Source organism: Alligator mississippiensis, chromosome 2 (assembly GCF_030867095.1).
Source record: "Alligator mississippiensis isolate rAllMis1 chromosome 2, rAllMis1, whole genome shotgun sequence".
NCBI lineage: Eukaryota > Metazoa > Chordata > Crocodylia > Alligatoridae > Alligator > Alligator mississippiensis.
This window is the reverse complement of record NC_081825.1, coordinates 302539646-302564261: the sequence shown is the minus strand read 5'-3', so window position 1 is coordinate 302564261 and position 24616 is coordinate 302539646. Positions and strand designations below refer to the sequence as shown.

General features: G+C 42.8%; 1 protein-coding gene across 3 annotated transcripts in view; it reads left to right on the top strand.

Annotated features, from left to right (window-relative positions):
• MDGA2 (MAM domain containing glycosylphosphatidylinositol anchor 2) overlaps positions 1–24616 on the top strand; it is a 692671-nt gene that overhangs the window by 336859 nt on the left and 331196 nt on the right. For 2 of the 3 annotated variants that reach the window (XM_019496066.2, XM_059723426.1), the window contains exons 4-5: positions 10588–10796; positions 18279–18411. In XM_019496066.2, the coding sequence (XP_019351611.1) occupies positions 10588–10796; positions 18279–18411 (342 nt within the window). The remainder of the gene's footprint in view (positions 1–10587; positions 10797–18278; positions 18412–24616) is intronic. The other variant, XM_014601296.3, reaches the window with a different exon arrangement.

Genomic DNA, 24616 nt, shown 5'->3' with positions numbered 1-24616 from the left:
TCCTGAAGTCTAAGTATACGACATCCACCCCTCCTCCTGTGTCCAGGCGTTTCGTAACCTGGTCATAAAAAGAGACTAGATTAGTCAGGCACAATCTGCCTGCTACGACCCCGTGCTGGTTTCCCCTCAGCATAATTTGTTCTGCCGGGCTCTCGCAAATGTGAGCCTTGATAATTTTTTCAAAGATTTTGCCAAGGATGGAGGTGAGACTGACTGGCCTATAGTTGCCTGGGTCCTCCTTCCTCCCCTTCTTGAAAATGGGGACCACATTGGCCCTTGTTGTATAAAGATTAGAAAAATGCAGGGCTAGGACTTCAAGAACTCATGCGGTTCATTCCCCTGTGCTGAGGCATGATCAAGTATGCCATGCTAGTGTATGCTGTTTTACATTTTGCTATATATAACTACTTTAATTCTAAATGCTGCTTGCCACCTACCAGTGAGTCATGTTTTTTGTTGTTGTTGTGTTTTTGTTATTTTTTTAACTAAAGTTGTCCTATAAATTGATGGTGGAACCGTAGCTTTTGGTCCACTCGAACTCTTCTTAAAATGTAATGTTTACAAAACTTGCATTCCATAGTGATTTTTTGATATTAATTAAAAAATACAGCTCTTCATTTGGAATTAAAACAATGCCTTAATTTGCCATGAAATATCTTGGATTATTCAGACGATGTGTTTGCATAGCTGAACCTTTTGTCTGCTCTTAGTGACTTTGATATTTTTATGACAGTTATTCATAAATAATTAATATAACCTGCTCTGACACATTTTGGACGTGGCAGGATAGAAATGTAATAAATAAATGGCTAATAAAAGAGAATGATATAACGCTGATAATAGGATTCTTTTTTCATATGACAAAAACCATGTCCATATCTTTATCTTAGTGCGCTTTGGCATTTGTGTCGATTTGAGAGCTCTTGGCCATAAAAGATGTTACCAGGGATCGCTACGTGGAAGTGGCTCTCACCAATCCCTCTAATAGGAATGACATCTCGAAAAATATACAACCATTGAGTGCTGGCACTCTTCAGAAAGGATTGTAAGGTTATTTAAAATACAGTACAGAAAAAAAGTAAGCTTGTGTAAAATATAGTATGGAAAAAAAAAAGTGTTTAATCTAAGTAGTGTGAGAGTATAAGGGCCTTGTAACACCTTACTGGCAAGCTGTAGAAATGCTGATGGGTGTCAGTGCTAGCTTGAGTTTGCAACAGTCGTGCTTCAGGCTAGAAGGGACCTGGAGGACTGAAAAGTAAAATTACCACCCCCTCCCCCCTGGTTTCCAATTCAGGCTCTCCCTCTGCTCCTGCCCCTCTTGGTTTCCCTGATTCCCCCACCTACCTCCTGCTTACTTGTGGCTGCCTGCACTGTCTGTTCTGGGGAAGCAGGCAGGGAAGGGTTAACCTGCCTGCCCGGTACCTATTGCCTCACTACGGGGGCTGTGCTCTTCTCCTGGCTGAGCCCAGCCCATACACCAACACCAGTGACAGTGATGCCCTAGTAGGGAGGTTAACCCTTCCCTACCTGCTCCCTTGGGACAGGCTGGGCAGAATTTACCTAATGTGTAGCCTACAGTGTCTACATCTTAGCGTGACATGACCCGGGTGTCACGGATCACAGATAATGCTGCCCTGAAGTGGCTTCACTTTGAGTCATCTAATGAGTGCTTAAAACTAGTTTCCGTGCAGGCATTAAGAAATGAAGGAGCTGCCCAGCATTACCAAGTAATAAGGCTTAAAGTATAAATCAAAGTGTCACCACTCTCTCCTACATAAGACATCCCTATGAAACAGTCTTCTGCATAACGGGGATGTCTACATGTAAAATTAATTTGATTCAGTACAGCCCGGTGCAGGTCATGCTGGAGTCTATTGTTTCCTGCCTCAGCATTTACGTGTACACCTAGGACCATAGCACATTAGCCAGGTTGGAGCAGCCCCAGCTGGGAGACGTAAGGGGTCAGCTTGCCAGCCCGGGGCTGCTCCGACCCATCTCAACACACTGCAGCGAGGCTGGCTGGGGTATGAGGATGCTCCAGTGAAGAGCTAGCCAGCAGGAAGCCCCACATTGTAGCACCCTCATGCCCCAGCCAGCCCCGGTCACCGTCTACCTGTGCACTGTGGTGCATTAAATAGCTCCGCTGTAGGACAGCACTTGCATTGGGCAGTACTATCCTATGGCACAGTTAATTAGTTTACTCAGGCCTAATAGCACTGCTCGGGTACATGGTGATGCTTTACTGTGGAGCTAATTGGGCAGCTCTACAATAAGTGGCTCGTGTAGATGCTCCCAAGATGGTCCCTTTTATTGGTTCAGCAAATGATCCCAATAAAGATTCTTCTCCACTTTCCAAGGATCATTCTCTTTGAACAACCTAAGGCAACTGAGACCTAAGGCAATTAAAAGCTGAACAAAACCAGCACACTTTGCAATCCCCGAAGCAGACAGCACATCACATAGACAAAAATAGGCTCTGTCCCTGCACTTGTGTTTGGATGGGTAAAGTGCAGTTGGGGCAAGTGATTCTGCATTGGTTGGATCCATATTTCTGTTACATCCCCTGAATTATGCAGCAGCGTATGTATGACGTGTGCATTTCACCAGGCATTTCTAAATGGAGGACATTATTAATATACATCAGATTTCCCTGCGGATTCCCAGAACCGAAGCTCGCGCATTGTCCTGCAGGCCACGGCAGGTTTATTTTGTTTTAAACAGTTTATGTTTGGATTTCTGTCTGCGTGAGAGTTTCCAGATTTCCGAAGGGAATTACTTCCAATACAGTACTTAGCATGTCTTTGCCATCTGGGTTTTTGCTATTATTTGGTTCAATTCAAAGATTAAAGACTGACAAATTGGACCTAGTGGTGGTATAAATCCCTGTGGAAAACACACTTCTATGATTTTTTTGTATTTTTTTTTTTTTTGAGCTTAATAAACTGCTAAACTTGTAACAACACTTGGGGACTAGTAACAGTACCCTCTTAATCATATTTAAAAAAAAAATCAAACGTTTGACTTTCTCTTGCAATGCAGATGAAGGGAAATGCACCTTGTAGATAGACAAAAGCCAGATCTGTCTCCGTTGCCCTTTGATGATAATTCCATCAGCCTTGTCCTCTTCATTTTTAATTGTCCTGCAATGTCTAAAGTCTATAGCTTCACGTCCAGACTGCTGAACTGTTTGCTCCTTGGATTGCTGGTGGAAGAAGCGCGTATAACAGTTTTAAACAATTAAAAACATCTGTTGGGATTTTGGAATATAAATGTCTGGCTATTCAGCTATACGTTGAACTCACAATCCCAAGGAAGTCTGGGCAACATGACATTCATGTCTTTTTTGTTTTTTTTTTTTATCAGCTGGCTTTTAAAATGGCCTTCTTGAGTGTAATGAATGTGACAGTTGCCATTTCTGGGTTGTAATAACCTGTAGCAAGTACCTGGGTAGCTTTATGAGAACACATTTTGTATTCTAGTGGCAGCTTTTGTGTTGCCTAACCAAAATGCCTTCTTATGTAATAATCCAGCGAAACATTTCTCTAACCCAGCACAATAATAGAAACACATTTGTGAATGCTCAATGAAATCTCCTAACAATGATAGGCATTATTTTGTCTTATATTAGTACCACGTCTGCCGCTTTGATGAAGCTGGAGAGAATTTCCACCGTTTCTGGCTCGAAAGAATCAGTCATTTTCTGCTGCGAAAATGTCCCGTTAATTGGAACCGTGGAAATGGCTTGGCAGAGATGTTACCTCTGTTGCAGTCCTGCACTAAGTTGGATTTGACAGTCAGTAGTTGTACCAATGCGCTCAAACACAGCATAGATACACAGTAAAACATAAAAATAAAAAGAGCATTGGCCTGCAAGACTTTGATTCAAATAGGAAAGGCAAAATAAGGAAGTACTGTCACCATGCCCATTTTTGCCATTTAACAGAAGACATAAAGCAAAGGGAGATTAGAAATTAGATCCATAAAAGGGCTTAATCCCACTGTAGTTCAGTGCCACAGCACCTAATATTGAGCGTCTGTCCCATGGTGTGAAATCCAGACTTCTGTTAGACACTTGAGCTCCTTATGCAGTAACTGGAGAGAGATGTGTCCAAAATCCTGCATCTCTATCAAGCTTAGACACATGACTCAGGACTAAAGGGAGGTACTCTGGTAATGGTACTTTATACATTTATCAAATGGTTACAGCCCTTGCCCCCTCAACATGCCCCCCCTCCCAAAAAGAAACAAAAAACTTCTGCCTAGGCACATGCATTGGAGGTCTGGGTGACCTCTCGTGCATGCACCATGATACAGAAGGATCAACAGTTGCCAAACAGCTCTTGTCCTTGGCAAGAAGTGCAAGGACCCATGTTTTGTCTTCGTTTTAGCCCAAGGTGGTTTAAACCTACATCTTGTGTATCCTAGAAGGGTGTATAAATTATAAAATGTATAAATGGCTCCGATAGGACATCTGTGCCAATGGACAGACACAAATTTGGGTCTTGTGAAGCCAGGAAGAGAGGACAACAGGGAGTATGACTGTGTGTAGTGGGCAGTGTACTCTCTCAGGGTAGAGGGTGTTTGATAGACTCTTAAGTGACGTGCCCAAGGTCATACTGTAAGTCTAGGCCAGAGCTCTGAATTGAACTCTGATCTCTCCCGTGCAGCAGGGCATTTTGGGGGACATTGTTTCCACACATCTCTCCCCACATCAGGCTAACTACTGTCATGTTTGGCCGGTATCATCTGATGATAATAAGTACTATTCATCTGTATTATTCATATGTTTGTAGGTAACATGGTATTCGGTATAAGATGTGTGTTTATGTTTAATAGTCTAGCCAGATATAGAAATTTATTGCGTTGCTTATAGTCAGCTTTGGGGACAAAGCTCTTCCCATTTGATAGGGGCTAAGCTGGTATCATTAGACTAGTAGGAAACCAAATTTTGGGAATGCTTACCTAGAATAAAATGCATATCAAACAGTGGCCTGGTGCATAGAAAAGATAACATTATTAACGCATGTATCGGAGAGATGCCAAACTTTGGAAGAAAAGCATCTGCCTGGACCAGTGGTGGCTAAGTTATAAGTGACCTGGGCAGCCTGTGTGTGGCACATGACAGATCATGGAGGGGGCAGGGAGCAAAACAGTGGCTAGATCAGGAAGTGGAGAGGAGAGCAACAGATTGGGCAGGGAGCACAGGGAAGGAAGCAGAAAGCAGAGCAGTGGATCAGGCAGGGAGCAGAAAGCAGCTTGGGAAGAGAAAGGTAATTGCAGTGTAGGAAGGTGCAGGCTAATTTGGAGAATTTCTGTCAAAAGGTTGGTCCCCACTGGCCTAGACAAACCTGGCCTGTTGGAAATGGAAAGAGAATAGACTGGGGTGAGACGGGGTAGGTCTTCAGCACATGGCCATCCTTACTCTGACAGATTCAAGCACAGGTTCTTTGATTTAGCATGCCCCGTAAGTAATGGTCATGACTTATTCTTGAACTGGCAGTCTAAGCAAAGAAGTGCTCCGTACAACAGCAATGCGTGAAACACTCGGTGGTTCACGGGGAGTAGAGGAGGATCTCGATGTTTTGGCCTTGAAGTCTAAGCAAGTTCATTTCTGTCTTTTATTCTCAATTTGGATGAATGGGAGGACATAAAATTTCAGCTGTCTCACCTCTACTCAAATATTACTGTAATATAAAATAACCTTTACAACAAAAATGAAATCTCATTAGAAAATGTCATACTAATTCAAACCAACTGTTTCATAATTTGTTTCTGTAATATTAAATTAAATGTTTGTTTTTTTTTCCAGAGTAGAACTAGGATAACATTTATTTAAAATGTGTGCAACATTACCAGGAATTACTTTGTAGACATGTGGATGTTGTTTTGTTTTTTGGGGGATCTTTAAAAAAACCCAAAAATTTAATGCTTCCTCCAGTATGAGGACAGCCAGTTATCATTACTCAAGTCAAACTGTGAGTCTTTAAAGAAAAGTTTATATAAGGTAGCTATTTTTTACCATGGATATTTGAAGCATGTTAGTCCATTTGGGTTTGATAATCAGAGTTGGCTGTGAATGGGCTCAGTTCAAGTTTCTCTTTTGGGTAATTGCTTATACCTCTGACAATCCCTGTCTTTTTTTGGCACCTATAGACCCCAGTTATGCAAAATGTACATTTGAATAACTATATTTTCCTACACTGGAAGAAGCAACATCCTGGAAATATGCCTAACATGAAGCATATGAATTCTCCCATTAACATGAATGAGATTACTAACACGCTAAAATGTACTAAGACAAGTTTCAGTACCTTGCTGAATCAAGGTCCCGGGTCTTTCCTATGAGTTCAGTGTGATTGCTCCCATGTGCAAAGTTATGTCTACAATCCTTTGTAGATCTGGCGTTGTAGTTTATAGATAAGGAATTCATTTTAGAATTACTTAAAAAAATATTGTAGGATTCGATCAAAAAGGTATTTATGGGTTTCTACAACATTTTAACAAGAAGTGTGCCAGATTTATGCCCGTAATTAGTGTGGGAAGGGAAGTCAAGTGGTGATAGCTGTATATAGATAATTGAGCACTGCAACTATGCGGTGACTGTTCGAATGCACAGCTAGAAAACCAGTACAGGCAGATTTGGGGCGTATTTTGAAGTTTTGGTGTCTTGAAGGCCAAATTTGGAGAGGCAACCTCCCACTGGTTCTTAGATGCTGCATTAATACAACTTTTACCCATTGCCAACTGTGAGTGGAAAATTGTCAGCAAATTAGTTGTGGGTGGAAAAAAGTGCAATATAAGTTAGCAAAAATGATTATTTTTGTTGTTACTAAAGCCAGCTACTCAACATACAGTGAAAAAAGCCCACAGATAAAGAGATCCTCTCCTCCCTTGGCAGGGTATAGAGGGGAACACAGGGCTGGATAGGAAACCTTAGAGCATTTAATCCAGTCCCCTGTGTTCATAGGCATTTATCTTAGGAATCCCCAAAATCATTACTTGGGCCCTCACATAGGACTACAAGGCATAAAGCCCCAAGCATCAGCACTACCTGTAGCAGGCCACAGGTAAAAGCAAGAGAGACCAGGTCACTGGTAATGCCTGCCCTTGCAGTGTCTGAGAGCTAGATGGTTACTGTACACTCAGAAGAGCTTCAGAAAAGGTTTGTGCTCTACACTACATGAAATCACAGAAAATTTGGGTGTGAAGGGAGCTCAGGAGGTCACATCTAGTCCAACCCCCTGCTCCAAGCAGGACCAGCCCCAACTACATCATCCCAGCTAAGGCTTTGTCTAATCAGGTCTTAAAAACCTCCAAGGATGGAGACTCCACCACCTCTCTGGGTAACCAGTGCTTTACTACCTTCCAAGTTAAAAAGCGTTTCCTAATATCTAGCTTCAACTTCCCTTGCTGCAACTTGAGCCCATTGCTCCTTGTCCTGTCATCTGCACCACTGAGAACAGCCCAGCTCCATCCTCTTTGCAGCCCCCCTGCAGGGAGGTGAAGGCTGCTATTCAATCCCCCTCGGTCTTCTCTTCTGCAGACTAAATCAGTCCAGTGCCCTTAGCCTCTCACAACAGTGGAAGGCAAAACCCCACAGTTGATGCCAGTCTGATGTGAAGGTAAAATTCCCTCCTGACTACAAATATGTGATCAGTGTGACGCTGAGTGGCAGAGCAAGACCCTCTCTCCAGGATGCTTCTCTGGGTTTTCCAAACTCAGCACAGTAATCAGTATGTTCCAGTCAAAAGCTTCCAACTTTATCTGTAGCCAACATCTCAATGCTTCAGAGGAAGGGGAAGAAAAAAAAAAAGATTAGGATTAAAAAAAAAAAAAAAAGATTGTTTAAAAAAAATAAAAATAAAAGATTGAAAACAGCACCTTTCCAAACCCAGCATAATGCTTTCCTTGTCCTAACTGGTGTTTTGAGGGCATGTGTTGCCAGAAACCTCCCATGGTACAAGAGACATACCTATATGTTCCAACCTGGGGACTAACAGCACAACTCCAACAACTCTGTTGAGCCAAAACTCTCCGTCTTATCACACCATCTCTGCCATTAACTTATCCAGTTGCATCTTAAACTGGTTCAGCATCTGTCTTCCCACTACCTGGTGTGGGGAAACTATCCCCAAACTTTGGCTGTTTAGGCATTTTCTTTGAGTTTGCAATCTAAATGTATCTGTAGTCCGTGGTACACCTACCCAAGATGTTTACTGTGACGCTGCCTAATTAACTCCACAGCCAAATCTCAGCGTCTACACGTGCAGCCCAGTTAGGCTGCAGGAAATTAATTAACTCCGCCGCAGGTTAGTACTTGTAAACACAAGTCCTGTCCTGAAGTGGAGTTATTTAGTGCACAGCAGTGCACGTATAGACACTGGCTGGGGCACGAGGGGGGTAACCCTGCACTGGAGCACCTTCATGCCCCAGCCGGCCTCTCTGCAGCACATTGAGCTGGGTTGGAGCAGCCTCGGCAGGCTGACCCCCCCCCCCCCCCCGACCACCTGCCAGCCAGGGCTGCTCCACGTATAAACGCCACACCTGGGAGCAATAAACTCCAGGTTGATATGCCCCGGAGTTTATTGCTCTGTGCAAATTGCTCGTGTAGATGCACTCAGTGTGTAGCCATTTGATCTTGTCTTGTTTTATTTTTTTCCCCAGCCTAAAAAGCTCCTTCTCTTTCTTCATATTTACTCCATGAATGTACCTGTTAAGAGGGAACATACACCCCCTCAATCTCTGATTTGCTAAACTACACAAGCTAAGCCCCTTTCATTTTCTCTGATAAGAAAAAGTCCCCATTCTCTTCTGTTGGCCCTATTTTGACCTCCTCCCAGTGACCAGAACTGCATACAGTATTGCAAACAGGGTCTCACCAGTATATTGCACCATGACACTAGTACTTCCTTGCCTCTACTGCAAATACCCCATCTACTACTTGCTAAGATTGTGTTTGCTTTTGTTTTTTTTTTACAGCTATGTTGCACTAGTGGCTCATGGTCATCCTGTGATGAACTACCAACACCCGCATGCCTCTTCTTCTCAAAATGTCTCTAGTCTATGCACTATTTTATACCTCAAGTCCTTGTTATTGGTCCCTAGGTGCATGGCTTTGCACTTCATCCTCTTAAACTTCATTCAGTTCATTCCTCAGCACTAATCTAGCCCTCTTCTATATTGGAAACACCCCTCAGCTTAGAATCATCTACACATTTCATGAAGATGCATCTGGGTCCAGTACCAGGGTTGCTGATGAACTTGTTAAGCAGGATGGGAACGCTTTAGGTAGCATCTCTCCACTCAGATAATTCATCCTCCAAAATAACCTCCCTTTGAACCAGCTCCTTTTTCACCTTGCAATTATGACCTTGACCCCTGTCCTCTCCAGTTTGGCCAGCCATTTCCTACTAGGCAAAATATCAAAAGCAGTAGCCTTAACCAAAAAGCTCATTCCTTGTCATAGGAAGATTAGTGTGACACGATCCTCCTCTGATAAGCCCCCTGTTGTGTTTTGTCCTATTTTCCATTTCTTTCCAAATCTTTAACTGTTTCCTTTGGTATCTGTTATAAGACTTTGCCTCTATTGAAATCAAGCTAAAATCATAGTCATTACCTGCTAATTTTTGATTCTTTGATTTTTTATTTTTTTTTTTTGGTACACTCCCAGGGAATCCCCCCAACTCCTTTTTCAGACATGAAAGTCCTGCTTTTGTTTTGGGGTGGTAGTTCATTTCAACCGCTGCTGAAGAAGCAATTATAAGAAATGCATCTTGTATAGGCGTTAGCAGTACCCAGAGCCTCATTTTCAATTTAATAGCTAGAAATAGCAGGAAAATCTTCCTTAAAACACTCTGTTTTATTATTTTGAAGCAGTGGCTCTCAACCTATTTGCCATAGTGGGGCACACTTGCAGCTCTCAATGTGTTATGTGCACCGCATGTGCGCAACTTACTCCCCATGTATCCATTTAACAGGATGTCACATGAGCCACAGCATTGTGCTGATTGGGCTGCATGCGGCCCACGCACCATGGGTTGAGAACCCCTGCTTTAAAGAAACACGGATGCATGTGTGAGCCATCGAGGAATGAGTAAGGGTTCAACTTTCTCACAAAATAACAGGAAACCACTGGTGTGATGTGTATTTAAAACATCTGGACTATTCCTGATACTTGACAAATGTTATTTTATCTGAGTAAGATTTAAAAAAAGGACAAGGAAATCTGAAAAAAAAAAAAAAAGAAAAAGTGAAAATAAAAGTGTTGAATGAAATACCAACTAGATAACAACAATGTTTTTTAATGTTATCCTCATACACTATTATATTATTATAACACCTAGAAACATCACCACGCACCAAAACCTTCTTGGGCTCAGGGCTGTGCAAGGATAGATCGACACAAAACAATTGTCCCTAAAAATCTTCCAGTCCATTTTCAAAGATTGGGCAAATGACACCCCTGTCATGAGACTTGCCTGCTGTTTTCCAAGAAGATCTGAACTTTCACCTGCCTGCAAATTGCATGTCAATACTTTATCCGCTCTATAATCTGTGACTACATCTGGGTTGTTTCTCTGTTTCCAGATCTGGATGATCCAATAGTGACAGTTCATCAGAGCATAGGGGAAGCAAAAGAGCAGTTCTACTATGAGAGAACGGTGTTTCTCAGGTGTGTTGCCAACTCCAATCCGCCTGTTCGGTACAGCTGGCGGCGTGGTCAAGAGGTATTGCTGCAGGGGTCCGACAAAGGAGTTGAAATTTATGAACCCTTCTTTACCCAGGTAGGAATTGAGGTACAGTATTTCTTTTTTTTTCTCCCTTTACACAATGCTTTCACCTTCACTTCCATCTTAAATATTAACCCATTAGGAAAGAAATTCCGTCCTTCCATTTCCAACTGCGCGTGTGTTGCTCTACCCTGCCCACACTTCTCAACGTATCTGTTACATACTGCAGAGGTTTTCATCAGGTTGTTTTGTTTTACGTGTAAGAGCCGGAGGGAATGAGAAGCCAGATGTCGTGTAATATAGTGAGAGCTTAGGATCTAATCCCTTGAAACTCCCCTCCTGCCAGTGAAGATCAACAGGATCATAGGAAAGTAAGGCTGGAAGGGACCTCATAAGGTCATTTAGTCCAGCCCGCTGTGCGGGGCAGTATCGTCTGTGGTTGGACCATCCCAGTCAAGTGTCTGTTCAACCAGCTCTTGGCCATTTCCAAGGATGCAGATTCCAGATGTTTTCTAGGCAGCCCGCTCCAGTGCATGACTACCCTCACAGTCAGAAACGTCCTTCTCCTTGCCAACCTAAGTTTTCTCTGCTATAGCCTGAGGTCATTGTTCCTAGTCCTCTCCCCTGTGGTCATAGAGAAAAGCCCATCTCCACACTCTCTCTAATGTCCCTTCAGTTATTTGAAGACTGTTATTAAATCCCCACTCAGTCTTTTCTTCTCCAGGCTAAATAACCCTAGTTCTTGCAGCCTTTCCCAGTACATCCTGATTCCCCGGCACCTAATCATTTGTTGTTGCTCTACGCTAGCCTCTTTACAATCTCTTGTTGGGGCTGGACTCCATGATCTTCTGAAGTCCCTTCCAGCCCTAACGTCTATGAAATCTGTCCACATCCTTCTTGAGGTGTGGGGTCCAAAACTGGACACAGTACTGCAGGTGAAGCACCTTTAGCGCTTAATACAGCAGAAGAAACAATCCCCTTGATTTACAAGTGATATTCCTGTTGGTACAACCAGGATGCTGTTGGGTTTTTTGCAACAAGAACACCCAGTTGGTGCATGCTGAGCTCATGGCAACCCCCAAGTCATCCTCTACAGTACCACAGTCTAGTCAATCGTTCTCAAGTTTGTACTTGTGCGTGCCATTATTCCATCCAAAGTGCAGAACTTTGCACAATTTCCCCCAAAGTACTCACTATTAATGGAGACAAGGTTATCTGAGTAATGTGATTTCAGAGCTGAGTGATTGAAGAGCAGAAGCCCCTTGAAAAGTCCAGGAGATTTGTGCTCTGTAGTCACTGCGGTTCTTTGTTATCCGTCCCAGAGACTAATACTATGGAAGAGGCTCTTTAGTCGGTCAGATATAGTTAGTTTAATTTTTCACATAATGAGACAGCTGCACAAAAATGGACATTCATTTTCTACCCTGAGATCCTTAACAGGCCCTGTCTGGTTTTTTGGCTTATGATATAAAAGCCAGATGCATTTGAGGACTCTAGTCCTTAATATCAAAGGGAAAAGAAATAGTGTTTTAGACCAGTGGTTTTCAACCTTCTTTGGTTTGTGGACACCCCAAAAAAAATTGAATGGAGGTATGGACTTCTTTGGAAATTTTAAATGCAGGTGAAGACCCTTTGGATTGTAAGTGTGGGTATTCACATAACTTTGATTGATCACAGACATCTTTCATGGCCCCTTAGATATAGTCTGCAGACCCCCAGGCCTCTATGGACCACAGATTGAAAAATAAGATTTAAGCTAATTTTACCTCTCTCTGAATTTTATCCCTTGAGAGCTAAATACCCCAAATGAAAGGCGTGTTTTTCCTGTATGCCAGGTTGGTAATATAGCCTACAGGACAGGAGTGTGGATGTTTTTGAGTCTGCGGGAGCGTTGTGCATGCCTATGGGAAACACAGCTCTGACCAGTACCATCAGCATGAAAGTGGCATTAAACAAAAAAAAAAAAAAAAAAAAAGCAGCAGACAGGCAACCCCTAACTTAGTGTAATCTTCCCCAGTCAAATGGATGATTTCTCCTGAAAGAACGAGGGGAAAACTCTACTGGTGTAGGATACACTGGGATTGGTGTTAGCTCCGTCCATCCTGGGGGAGTCATTTGCCGAAGGCAAGCAGCCTATTACTTGCTACTTTACTGCCTAGCAGGATGTCACAGTAATGGCTCTTACTGCATGCAATAGCTCAGGATGTTGCCCATCTGTCTATTCCTGATTCAAATGTAATTTACATTGGTATAGAAAACTGATATGGGGTACGCTGGAGTATGTGACCATCTGTCCCCACCCTGAGTGTGTATATTTCTGTAGTAGCATTGCAATGTTGTAACACTGATGGTCCAGGAAATGTCTCAGAGGCAAGGATTTTTTGTGATGTCTTTTATTGAATAAACTGTATACATGGCAGAGTGGTTGGATATGCTTTTTAGCATCAAAGGTCCTTCTTCAGGTCTGGGAGAAGCAGACGCATGCTGAGATAAATAGGATCACAGACAAGGAGGGTTGGAAGGGACCTCAGAAGGTCACATCTAGTCCAACCCCCTGCTCCAAGCAGGACCAGCCCCAACTACATCATCCCAGCCAAGGCTGTGTCTAGCTGGGTCTTAACAACCTCCAAAGATGGAGACTCAACGAGGTCTCTGGGCAACCTGTTCCAGTGCTTTATTGCCCTCCTAGTGAGAGAACTGCCTTCCTAATGTTGTAATACTAAGAAAAAGCACTTCTATCATACTCTGGAAATATTTTTATAAGCATGTTCAGAGAATTTTTTTTCTATTTTCAAGTTATTATACTACTCCCTAAACCCTGGTGGCAAGATCAGCAGCAGATATCAACAGGGGTAACTCCTTTGAAGTCTCTGTTGTACAAACATAAGGATCTGACCCTGATGCCATAGCTGTTTTCCAAATGACCGCAGCCTAGCTAGTGTGAAGTGACAGTGCATAGGAAGTGAAATGCTAAAAAAACTTTGGAAGAAGCTAAGGTCTATTGCAATCCTCTTCTCTGGTTGTGACTTTTCACCCCTTTTGAATTTTAAGTTTTGTTCCACAATCATCTGTTCCATTAAAGCAGGGGCTGGGAAAATGGAGAAAGGTGGTTTGCTCCAAAGTGTTTCTACTGATGTATGGATTGGAAGAACCCAAGCTTGTTGGCCATCAAAACGGTCCAATCCAATTTTTGAGTGCATTTGTATTTTTTGAAGACGGTAGAGCAATCCGTGTCTGAAAGGGCAAAGATCCTGTTTCTTTCAGCCAAACGTGAGTGACAGCAGTCCCAAAAAAGAAGAAGAAAAAGGTGGCGGGGTGTATTTTCAAAATTCAAACCAACAGTGAACAAAGCTATAAATGAAAAGCTGCTCAGGAAATCAGTCTCAGAGCAGAGAGCAACCTGCAACTTTCATAAACAATTCTGAGCTAATGATTTGAGAGCACCATCATTTTTGCTTTTTATTATACCTGACAGCTTTATATTGCTAAAATAGCTTGATATTCTACAGAGACATGGGCAGGCTGAAACCTAGCTGAGATGAGAATTAGATTGGGGAAGTAGAGTTATTGGGCTTCAGAAAGCAATGAGATTATTCTTAATTCACCATGTATGGACCCGGGTTAGGGAATCTGCGGTTTGATTTCTGGGGAAGTGAGCACAGATGTGTAGCTTGGAGTCTTTTGACTGTTTAATTAAAAGTGAGAGGCCTCCTCTGAGGTGGGAATTCTTGACTAATAATGTGGAAATGTTTATTATCATCTCCTTTATGAGACAAATTCTTAGTGGATGATAAAATATGTCACGTTAAATTACATCCCGCATTTTTCTTAAATATGGTTTCTAGGTTGCAAGGACTGTCCTCCGTACAGTTTTTGCCTGTGTTGAAGCAATGAATAAATCAGATTGTCACGTTAATAGTCAGACACTTATCCATAACCTTTCTACATTTATTGGAGGTCAGGTTGAATTACTGTATCTTGGTCTGTGTTCACATGAGATGCGATACATGTTTAGAAGAGAACAAAATGTAATTAAAGGTTCAAGCATCATAAATGTCTCGCGCATATTCTTTCATAATTGGTTCTCTTGATGGCGTGGTAGGAAACAGCAAGGGCCCATGTGCAATGGGATAGGAGATATTTGGATTTAAAGTGTCTTGAGATATGCATTTGACAGCCCTTTTCCTGTTGATATGCTTGAGGCTGGATTGTCAGCCCGCTGCAAGGAAAACAAATGCGTGCAATATTTTAACTTCTCTCTGCTATGACAGCCAAAGAAAGAGAGGGAAGAGGGCAGAAAAAGCAATATATTGTATTCACATTTCCACTGTTTGCCCTGTTTCTTTTGACCTTCCTATTTCATTAAGTAATAGAAATCGAAGCATAAGCCACTTGAGTTTAAACATCCCATTATTAAGATGTAACACAGTGATGGCCTGGCATTTTAGGGACCCTGTAACTCAAAAAATAGCTTTCAACTTTGAAAGCATTTCTTTTAGCAATTCAGTCCACATCAAGGATTACTTAACTCAGCTGCTGTGTGGGAAACCTGCATGCGCTCGTGTAAAAAAACAGCTGAATTACTGGCCTTTTTTTTTTGAAGCTATAAACTTGCTGCACATTTTTTTCCAACAGGATTTTCATCCTTGTCATTACATATTGTAATTGCACAGTTCAATTACAGGATTACATTTGCTGTATTTACACTAATTATGTAATTAGGCATAATTAGACTAATTACACAAATCAACTAAAATTATTTTTAACAAATCATAGCAATTCACATAACATAATCCACAATGAAGTTGTGGGATCTGGCCACAATTTCGGCAAGGAATTTCCAGCTCATGATTAAACATGCAAAATTCGCCATGGACCTGATCTCCATCCGGTTCAGTAGGTTCGTTTCCTTTGCCTAATCTGAAGCCCTCTTGGGTTGGCCTGAATTATCCTTCGTTTAAAATAGGGGGTTTTTAGCCTGCAGATTTTATTGTTGTGTGCCTTTGGAGGGTCTAATGTGAAGACTGGATACTGCAGATGCTTAAACAGCTTGTCCTTAATTTTAACCTGGCAGCTTGGGTGGGACTAATTGTATGGTATAGTGTAGCCTGGTAGTACGTGTTTGGTACTGGACTCTCAGGTTGCTTTTAGGCAATCGCTTCTCTGTCCTAGCCCCATGCACTTTTCTTTTATTTCCTTCACATTTTGCTGATTAAGACATGTACAGGGGTCTTGAGTGTTGCCAGCCCATTTGGCCATTAATCCCCTTCTCATTTAACCCCGTGCAAGTGATGTGCATGCCACCCTTTGGTTTAATTAAAACAATACACCAGGCGGTATTTTCCACAATCAAGTGGAAATCTTATAAGAAGAGCTCTCTACTGTTTTATCTCTCTTTCCATGTGTGGTCCCATTCTTCCTTAATTTACTCAGAGCTTTTATTCGTGTTAGTGGGGCAGGTTTATAATCACGGCGCTTTAACAATATAGGGCTTAGAGCTCATGTGCTCTGTTTCATTTGTCTGCTCTGTTCCCTTGTTAAGTGGAAGTTACAGTTCTGTCTCCATCAGGTTTAAAAGCTGCAGTAGTCTAGTCCTAAAGCAGCATTGGAGTAGACAGGCTATAAACAACTCCATGAGTTCAGCCCCTGAACAGCAAATCCCTTCCTAGCCCACCTTTGGCAATGGCTTAATGTTGCATTTGTGCATCACCTGGGCATCCTACAAGGCAGAGCCATTCCTTACTATAGGGCCAGAAGAGGGGATAGGGCTTGATCACACTTCAGCTTCTCCCTGGTAGCTAATCCTCGGTGCGCTCTTCCCCCGTCGCAAGCAGAAGCTAAACGTCTGTAGCTTTACCCCCTCTTTCACGGAGGGCAATAAACCATCAGGATTTGTCTTCTTCTTCTAGTTGGCTGATGTCAGCTCAGATATGCTGGAAGTGGGTAGTCTGAAGAGCAGATGCAAAGCTTGAAATATGTTTTTATTTCTGTGCTTAAGATTAATTGTGTATGCATGTTTCAACACAGCTTTATTTTATTTGGTGTATCCGTGGCACACTGTTGTGCTAACTGAAAGAAAATTACCATAAATATGTTATAGTGTTCAAACGGCCGTGGGTTTTTATTTTATTTTTTTCCCCGTCTGCCTTGCTTCACATCGAAATGTTGTTGTAGTTGTTGTTGTTGTTGCTCCACGATGTCTTTGTTTTTGTTCTCGATTTAAAAGCAAGTCTTTGTGTTTAACAGGTTTTCGGGGGGGGGGGGGGGGGTTCTGATCACATCTGATATCACTTTGTCAAGGAAACATAAACACCTGGATCTGAACTAACAATAGTCTAAGATTTTGCCTACTTTTTTCATTAAAGTTTTTTTTTTCTTTCCTCCAAATGTTTCTAGTCTTGTTATGCCCAATTCTTATAGCATTTTATATGAAAATCTCCTGCTTAGATACTATAATTTTCTTCAGTTTCTGTTGAAAAGAACTCCTTTATTAAATACTCTGTTTCAGATCATTGCACCATAATTTACATAAATACTGTCTAAAAATAAAATCATCGGGGAAGATGATTTAAAAAGGAAAACAACAGGAGTTTTTTATTTTATTTTATTATTTTATTTTTTTACAGCAGCTTCTGATTTTTGATTAAGTGAGGGGGGGAGAGGTGGTTCTCAGTGGGTTTACTTTTACCTGATGTGAGGTGCAGTAAATATGATGGCTTCAGAGTTGCTTCTAAAACAAAAGCTTCTTTCCTCTTACTTCCTCTTTTTTTTTTAACAGTAAATGGAGAACAAAAACTCCTCACAATATTATTTATATGAGACTCTGTGGGCATGTCCACACGAGATGCTAATGGCGCAGTAGACTAGTTCTACTGCTCATTAGTGCAGCACGAAAAAAGCTGCTAATGCACCGCAGAATTAGTCTACTGCACATTGGTGTCACTTAAAAAGCATGCCCCTGCACTAATGTGCAGTAGCACCAATTATGGAGCATTAAGTTAGTACCAGTGGGCATTTATACACGTGCATTTTTGTTCAGGGATGTGCTGGTAATCCAGCGGGTTGGAGCAGACTTCATTAATCGAGTCTGCTCCGCACGTGAGCAGACACGCATTGCACTGCGACGCGTGTACTTGTATAATGACACAAAATGCACGTCAATGCAGAGAAAACGGCGGTGGTGTACTTTTGAACACTAAAGCACCTATGATGTGTCTTAGCTCAACAGTGTCCCACCACCATTTTCTCAGCACTGACACGCATTTTGCTGCTTATACGATGGCATGTGCCTCAGCACCTGCCACTGCAGCGTGTGCATGTGTAGAAATGCCGTGTGATTACAGGTACTAAACTTAATGTGTTGTAATTGTGGAGCATTCATGAGTGTGTAGGCATGCCCTGTACATGGAAATGGGTTAGTTAAAATCAGCCTAGCCATTTAGCACCTGCATCTATCTAGCCATGACAGTGCAATACTTTTGTCACTTGGAAGTCTGCCTTTTCCTTTGACTTAATCTCTTCCTTACCTGCCCTTTCTAATGTGCACAGGGGGAAACAAAGATTCTGAAACTAAAGAATCTTCGACCTCAGGACTACGCTAATTACAGCTGCATCGCTTCGGTGAGGAATGTGTGCAACATCCCCGACAAGATGGTCTCGTTTAGACTCTCCAATAAAACAGGTATTCTCCGTAATAATCCACTCTCCCACTTGAGTCTGCCCTCTATGCTGTCTTCCTAAGAAGCAGACTACACAGGATTGTGCTCTTGTTTATAATCTGTATCGCTGCAGGCAGCTGCACTGTCTTGCATCTCCATGTGCATTAAAACACTTTAGTTAATGCACATTAAATCTAGTACTTCCATTGTGAAGTACTAGGAAAATGTGCATTAGCTTATCTAAATGCTCATTAACTAAAGAGCATGGTTTTTAGCAATGCTTTAATGCACATTAGCAAACGTGCAGGGTGTGTTTGTTTTTTAGTGACACTTTAATGTGCATTAAAATAGGCTAATGCGCATTAAAGCACATGTGTAGATGCTCCCACTATCAGGCTGTGTCTGGAAGAGGTGGGAAGAAGTAGCAAATGCAGATGGAGTGCACCTAGATTACGGATTATGGTTCAGCCCTTGAGACATGAGGGGTCAGCTATGGATTTTTTACTGGGGTTTGATATTGGGGGAAAATTCAGAAGTTTCCTTATTATTCTTCAGAGCTGCTTTAAAGTCAGTTTATGAAATCAGGTATGGTTCAACCAGAATAAGGGTATTACAACATAGTGTGGACTCTGGGTAAAATGTTTTCTTATATACCCTCTGGGGTCCTTAGAGAGCTGGTCAGGATTTTTCCTTTACAATGTTTTATTGAAACTAGGGCAAAAGTGAAACTTTTCATAGAAGGTTTTGCATTTACCAAACTGTCTTGATTTTATGTTGGGAAAATTGAAGCGATATATTCTGTTTGGGGTTTGGTCAACCCTGATGGAAACATTTCAATGTGTCACATCAACATGGGTTGTGCCAAGCCAGCTAGAGGCTCATATGCATCTCCTCAAGCTCCCTCTTTGGGAAATGTAGTTTGTGTTCCCCAGAGCTCCATTTTCTACCGTTGGGGGCTGGACTGCATATCATATGATGCCTCTCTGTCTTTTCACTGATGGAGCACCATGATGCATGATGGGATTCCCACGACAGCGTTGAGTCATGGGAGATGAGAGCTGGTCTACCCACATTTCAACACATCCCCATTTGATTGTGCAGCCAACCCAAACTTTTTGGATATCTGCACATTACGTCAGGGTCTCCTTTAGTAAAGCATGCTGCTACAAATTGAGAACTGTGAGACATGAACAAAGCTGCCAGTTGAACCTGGATGGAGGTCATCAGGAAGAGCTTGGGTGAAGTGTACTTTTGCATTGAGATTTGCACATCTTGCATTATTTCTGCTCTCCGGGCTTGGCTTCAAAGCGTTACCCACAACTCCTTTTGGTATTTCTAATGGAAAAATGGAAGTGACATATGTAGTGTTGTAGCCTAAGGGCTCCGTTCTGTTCAGTAGTCATTGTGTAAAGCAGGAAAGGATTCACTGAAATCTGCATGAGCATCCAACCGGGAGGCTGCAGTCACCTTCAGAGGCATGATTAAATAACTACTGCAATGCTTAATTAAGAACTAATGTACTTTTTAATTGACAAGAGAGTAAAGTCCTCATTTGCTCTTGTATAACCACATAGAAGTTAAGTAGCATTACTCTAGATTTATGTAGAAGAGCAGACTTTGGTTATATGGGTTCTTACAAATCAGTTTTTTTCCTGCATATTTGTTGTCTTTTTAGGCGACTTCACACATGTGCATTGTAGAGATATGTCAACAGGAGACACAAAATCTGAAAAAGGAACAGAGTGGCTATAAAGTGGCTATAAAGTGACAAATAAATGCGGTCATTTGTATAGACTCTTGCTATATTTAATGAATGCAAGTGGTTGCAGGTGAATTTCAGGTCAGTCCTTTATTATACAGTGAAAATGTGTCTTTGGCATTGCCGATGACAGGACTGTTCTTCATGCATCTACTTTCGGGACCAAAAGTGGCAGAAGAGTTTTTGTCAAAGGTTATAACAACATTAGAGATATGATGGATGAGAACATATACTTGCTAATGTTGGTATAAGCCACGGGCTTCCATTGTTTTCCTACAATGAATTGGGTTGGTGGGTCCAGAAATGTGTGAGATGTGCAAAGTGTTTCATGATTTGTCAAGTTTACTTTGATTGAGGGACTCATTGGCAGAGCTCCCTATTGCAGGGTGTGCTCAGATCGGGGATGCTGAATCTCACTGGCTGGCCTGGCACCCAGAGGATGTTCCAGAGTGGTGCAGGGTATATTATAATTTGTGGTGCACCCCTGTTGATCGACCCAAGTGATTCATGTACTTTACTGGGCACTGGTGAGGCCTCACTTAGAGTACTGTGTCCAGTTTTGGACACCTCACTTCAAGAAGGATGTGGACAGATTGGAAAGAGTCCAAGGCAGAATGTCAAAAATACTAGGGGCCTGGGAAGCAGGACTTCTAGGGAGAGGCTGAAGCAGCTAACAAGTGGTATCTAGTCTGGGAAAGAAGGTGTGTGTATGTGTGGTGGGGGGAGGAGGGATTTGTTAAGTGTTCAAATACCTGCAAGTTGATTATAGAGAGGGTGGAGATGGGCTTTTCTCTGTGGTCACAGGGGACAGGACTGGAGCAATGGCCTCAAGCTGCAAAAAAGAAGTTTTGGGTGGAAATGAAGAATTTTTGAACTGTGAAGGTAGTCAAGTATTAGAACAGGCTGCCTAGAGAAGTTGTGGAGACACCATCCCTGGAAATTTTCAAGGCAGGGTTGAACAGACATTTGACTGGGATGGTTTGGTCAGGGAAGATCCTGACTTGAGCAGAGGGTTGGACTAGATGACTTCAGGAGGTCCTTCCTACTTTCCCGTGATCTTTTGATCCTATGCGCAAGAGTTTGTATGCTGTTCCATACATACAGAGAAGCTGTGATTAGGTTGCTCACAATAAGTCTTGCTGGTCTTATGGCAACTCATTGCAGTTCTCTGAATGTAGATACTTCATTAGTGATTCCATAGATTTTCTTACAGATTTTGGTCAAGCCACCTCTAAACCTTCTTTTATTTTAAGCTTTCATCCTGAGAGGCATAGGTAATACCTCAGATATTTAGGCTGAATCTATGTGTCTTAGTTCTTTTTCTAAGAACCATCTTTTCCTTTTAGATTTCTAAATCTTCTCCTGCTGCTGTTTGGTCTTTGTGACCGGGACTGTTAGGGGTAGTCAGTGATTGCAGTGGAGCAGGCCTCTCATTGAGAAAGTGCAGGTTTATCTTTTGCTGCTACTTCTGCTGGCAAGGGCTCTTTTATCCATCTAAATTCCTGTGCACACAACTGAGTTGAGAGGCTAATTTGGAGACCATCAGGCACTTCTTTGGGTGAGTAAGTAGCCTAGTTTCCTATTAAACACAACCTGCCAGATTAGATCTATGAGCTTTTTGTTTTCCATGTTTAATGTGTCCCATTGCTTATTTGATTGTCTGTCGTGGCATCACAAGAATAATGATCCATTACTGTGTTAGAACCAATAGGATTCATACAATAGTATTGTATGAATGAAACTTTCTGCCGGGTTCTCCTCCTTTAATAATTAGAAAAAATAATTAAGCAGATGCCATCAAACAAACATGCATTCATTAGTATACATCAGACATAATTCAGGTTTAAAGCATTACACATAGGTGCAATTAGGTACATTCACACCCACTTGATTCAACACCAATGGCTTAATTACATCTGTTCTGCCTGACTCTGTGTAGTCTTGGACACAACATCATATGCCTGTATGCACTGCAGGAGTGGAAGTAAAGTTGGCATTGTCATTCTCTTAATCCAGTTAATGATTTTCTTCCAGTGCAGCTCAGCTCTAAAACAGAAATAGAGAGAGGAGCTATAATCAGCTTGCAGGTATACAACCACTCACATGCACCCACTATACAGGGGCATTTAGCGATTATTTTCTTTATTGTCCTATTTATTTATTAGGTCATTTGTTGTACAATTGCACCTCAAGGCAGGAAACGAGCTCAGAGCCCTTTGTGCGAGCAGACAAAAGCCTGTTCTGTCTGGGTTGAGTTCACAGTCTCCACAGAGAAGGTGGATACATAGATTCATAGATGTTAAGGTCGGAAGGGACCTCAATAGATCATCAAGTCCGACCACCTGCATAAGCAGGAAAGAGTGCTGGGTCTAGATGACCCCAGCTAGATACTCATCTAACCTCCTCTTGAAGACCCCCAGGGTAGGGGAGAGCACCACCTCCCTTGGGAGCCCGGTCCACACCTTGGCCACTCGAACTGTGAAGAAGTTCTTCCTAATGTCCAGTCTAAATCTGCTCTCTGCTAGCTTGTGGCCATTGCTTCTTGTAACCCCTGGGGGCGCCTTGGTGAATAAATACTCACCAATTCCCTTCTGTGCCCCCGTGATGAACTTATAGGCAGCCACAAGGTCACCTCTCAACCTTCTCTTGCGGAGGCTGAAAAGGTCCAGTTTCTCTAGTCTCTCCTCATAGGGCTTGGTCTGCAGGCCCTTGACCATATGAGTGGCCCTTCTCTGGACCCTCTCCAGGTTATCCGCATCCTTCTTGAAGTGTGGCGCCCAGAATTGCACGCAGTACTCCAACTGCGGTCTGACCAGCGCCCGATAGAGGGGAAGTATCACCTCCCTGGACCTATTCGTCATGCATCTGCTAATGCACAATAAAGTGCCATTGGCTTTTCTGATGGCTTCGTCACACGGCCGGCTCATGTTCATCTTGGAGTCCACTAGGACTCCAAGATCCCTTTCCACCTCTGTGCCACCCAGCAGGTCATTCCCTAGGCTGTAGGTGTGCTGGACATTTTTCCTCCCTAGGTGCAGCACTTTGCATTTCTCTTTGTTGAACTGCATCCTGTTGTTTTCTGCCCACTTGTCCAACCTGTCCAGGTCTGCCTGCAGCTGTTCCCTGCCCTCCGGCGTGTCCACTTCTCCCCACAGCTTTGTGTCATCTGCAAACTTGGACAGAGTACATTTCACTCCCTCGTCCAAGTCGCTGATGAAGACATTAAAGAGTATCGGTCCAAGGACTGAACCCTGCGGGACCCCACTGCCCACACCCTTCCAGGTCGAGACTGACCCATCTACCACGACTCTTTGGGTGCGACCCTCTAGCCAATTCGCCACCCACCGGACTGTGCAGTCATCCACATCACAGCCTCTTAACTTGTTCACCAGTATGGGGTGAAACAAGGTGAAGGGAAAGGACGTGACTTGCCTATGAGCACATGGTGGGTTGGGGGCAGAGTCAGAAGGAGAATCCAAGCTCAATACACATAGACGGTGATGCCTCCTCTGAGCACAAAATGTGTTGTGCCAGGGCCTTGTTACACAGTAAGTTTAGGCAGCTTCTTGAGCTCTTAACCCTTGAATTGGCTGCATAATAACACCTTTAAGTGGCTTAAAGCACATGTTATTTGGTTTAAAGTTGCACCCCTCCATAGCAGGTTTATCTCTAATGTCCATAATCTTGCTCCTAAAGCAAGATTAAATTGTGGCCACTCTCTAGACCTATTCTATTGAAGTTGAACTCCTCCAGCATCCCATGATGCAGTGGCTTCTCTTGAGTCAGGGCAAGCAAGGACACCAGGATGCAGAGGGGCCAAGCATGCCCAAGTGCCTCACTCCCGGGGGGCGCTGGGCAAAGCGGTTACTGCAACCCAGGACCCCATGGCCACTGCAGTGCCTCCTGCTGCCATCAAGACTGGCTTGCTGATTATGCTGGCAGAAGGGGGAGGCAGTGGGGAAGATGGGGCTCCTCAGTGCTCAAGCAGCAGCAGTGTGGGGGGATGAGCTCAGAGGAAAAAAGAATTGAGCCCCTGTTTACATAGGCTCCTAGTCCTGCCCCTGATCACCAAGTCTCTAGTGGCAAGTCACAGCTGTGCAGGTGAATGACAGCCAGAGATGTTTTTTTGTTTTAAGGTGTGACTGCTCCACTAAGCTGAATAACTCTAAGTGGATTAACATTCATGTGGCTTAAAGCATAAGGTGTAACAAGGCCATGAGTGTTGTCTCCCCAAAGCATCCCAGCTTGGACCCATGTTGCCCAAGGGGCTTAAATGCAGAGATGTGCTAAAGCAATAGAAAGGGGAAGACTTTATGTTGTCACAGAGCAGCCATCCACACCAAAGACTGCCCCTAAGGTGCCTATGCCTCAACCCTTGTTTCTGCCCTCAACCCAGGTCATCATAGCCTACGCATTTATGCATTTTGCCCACTTCCAAGAACTTGTCTGCTAATATCTTGGTCCACCCT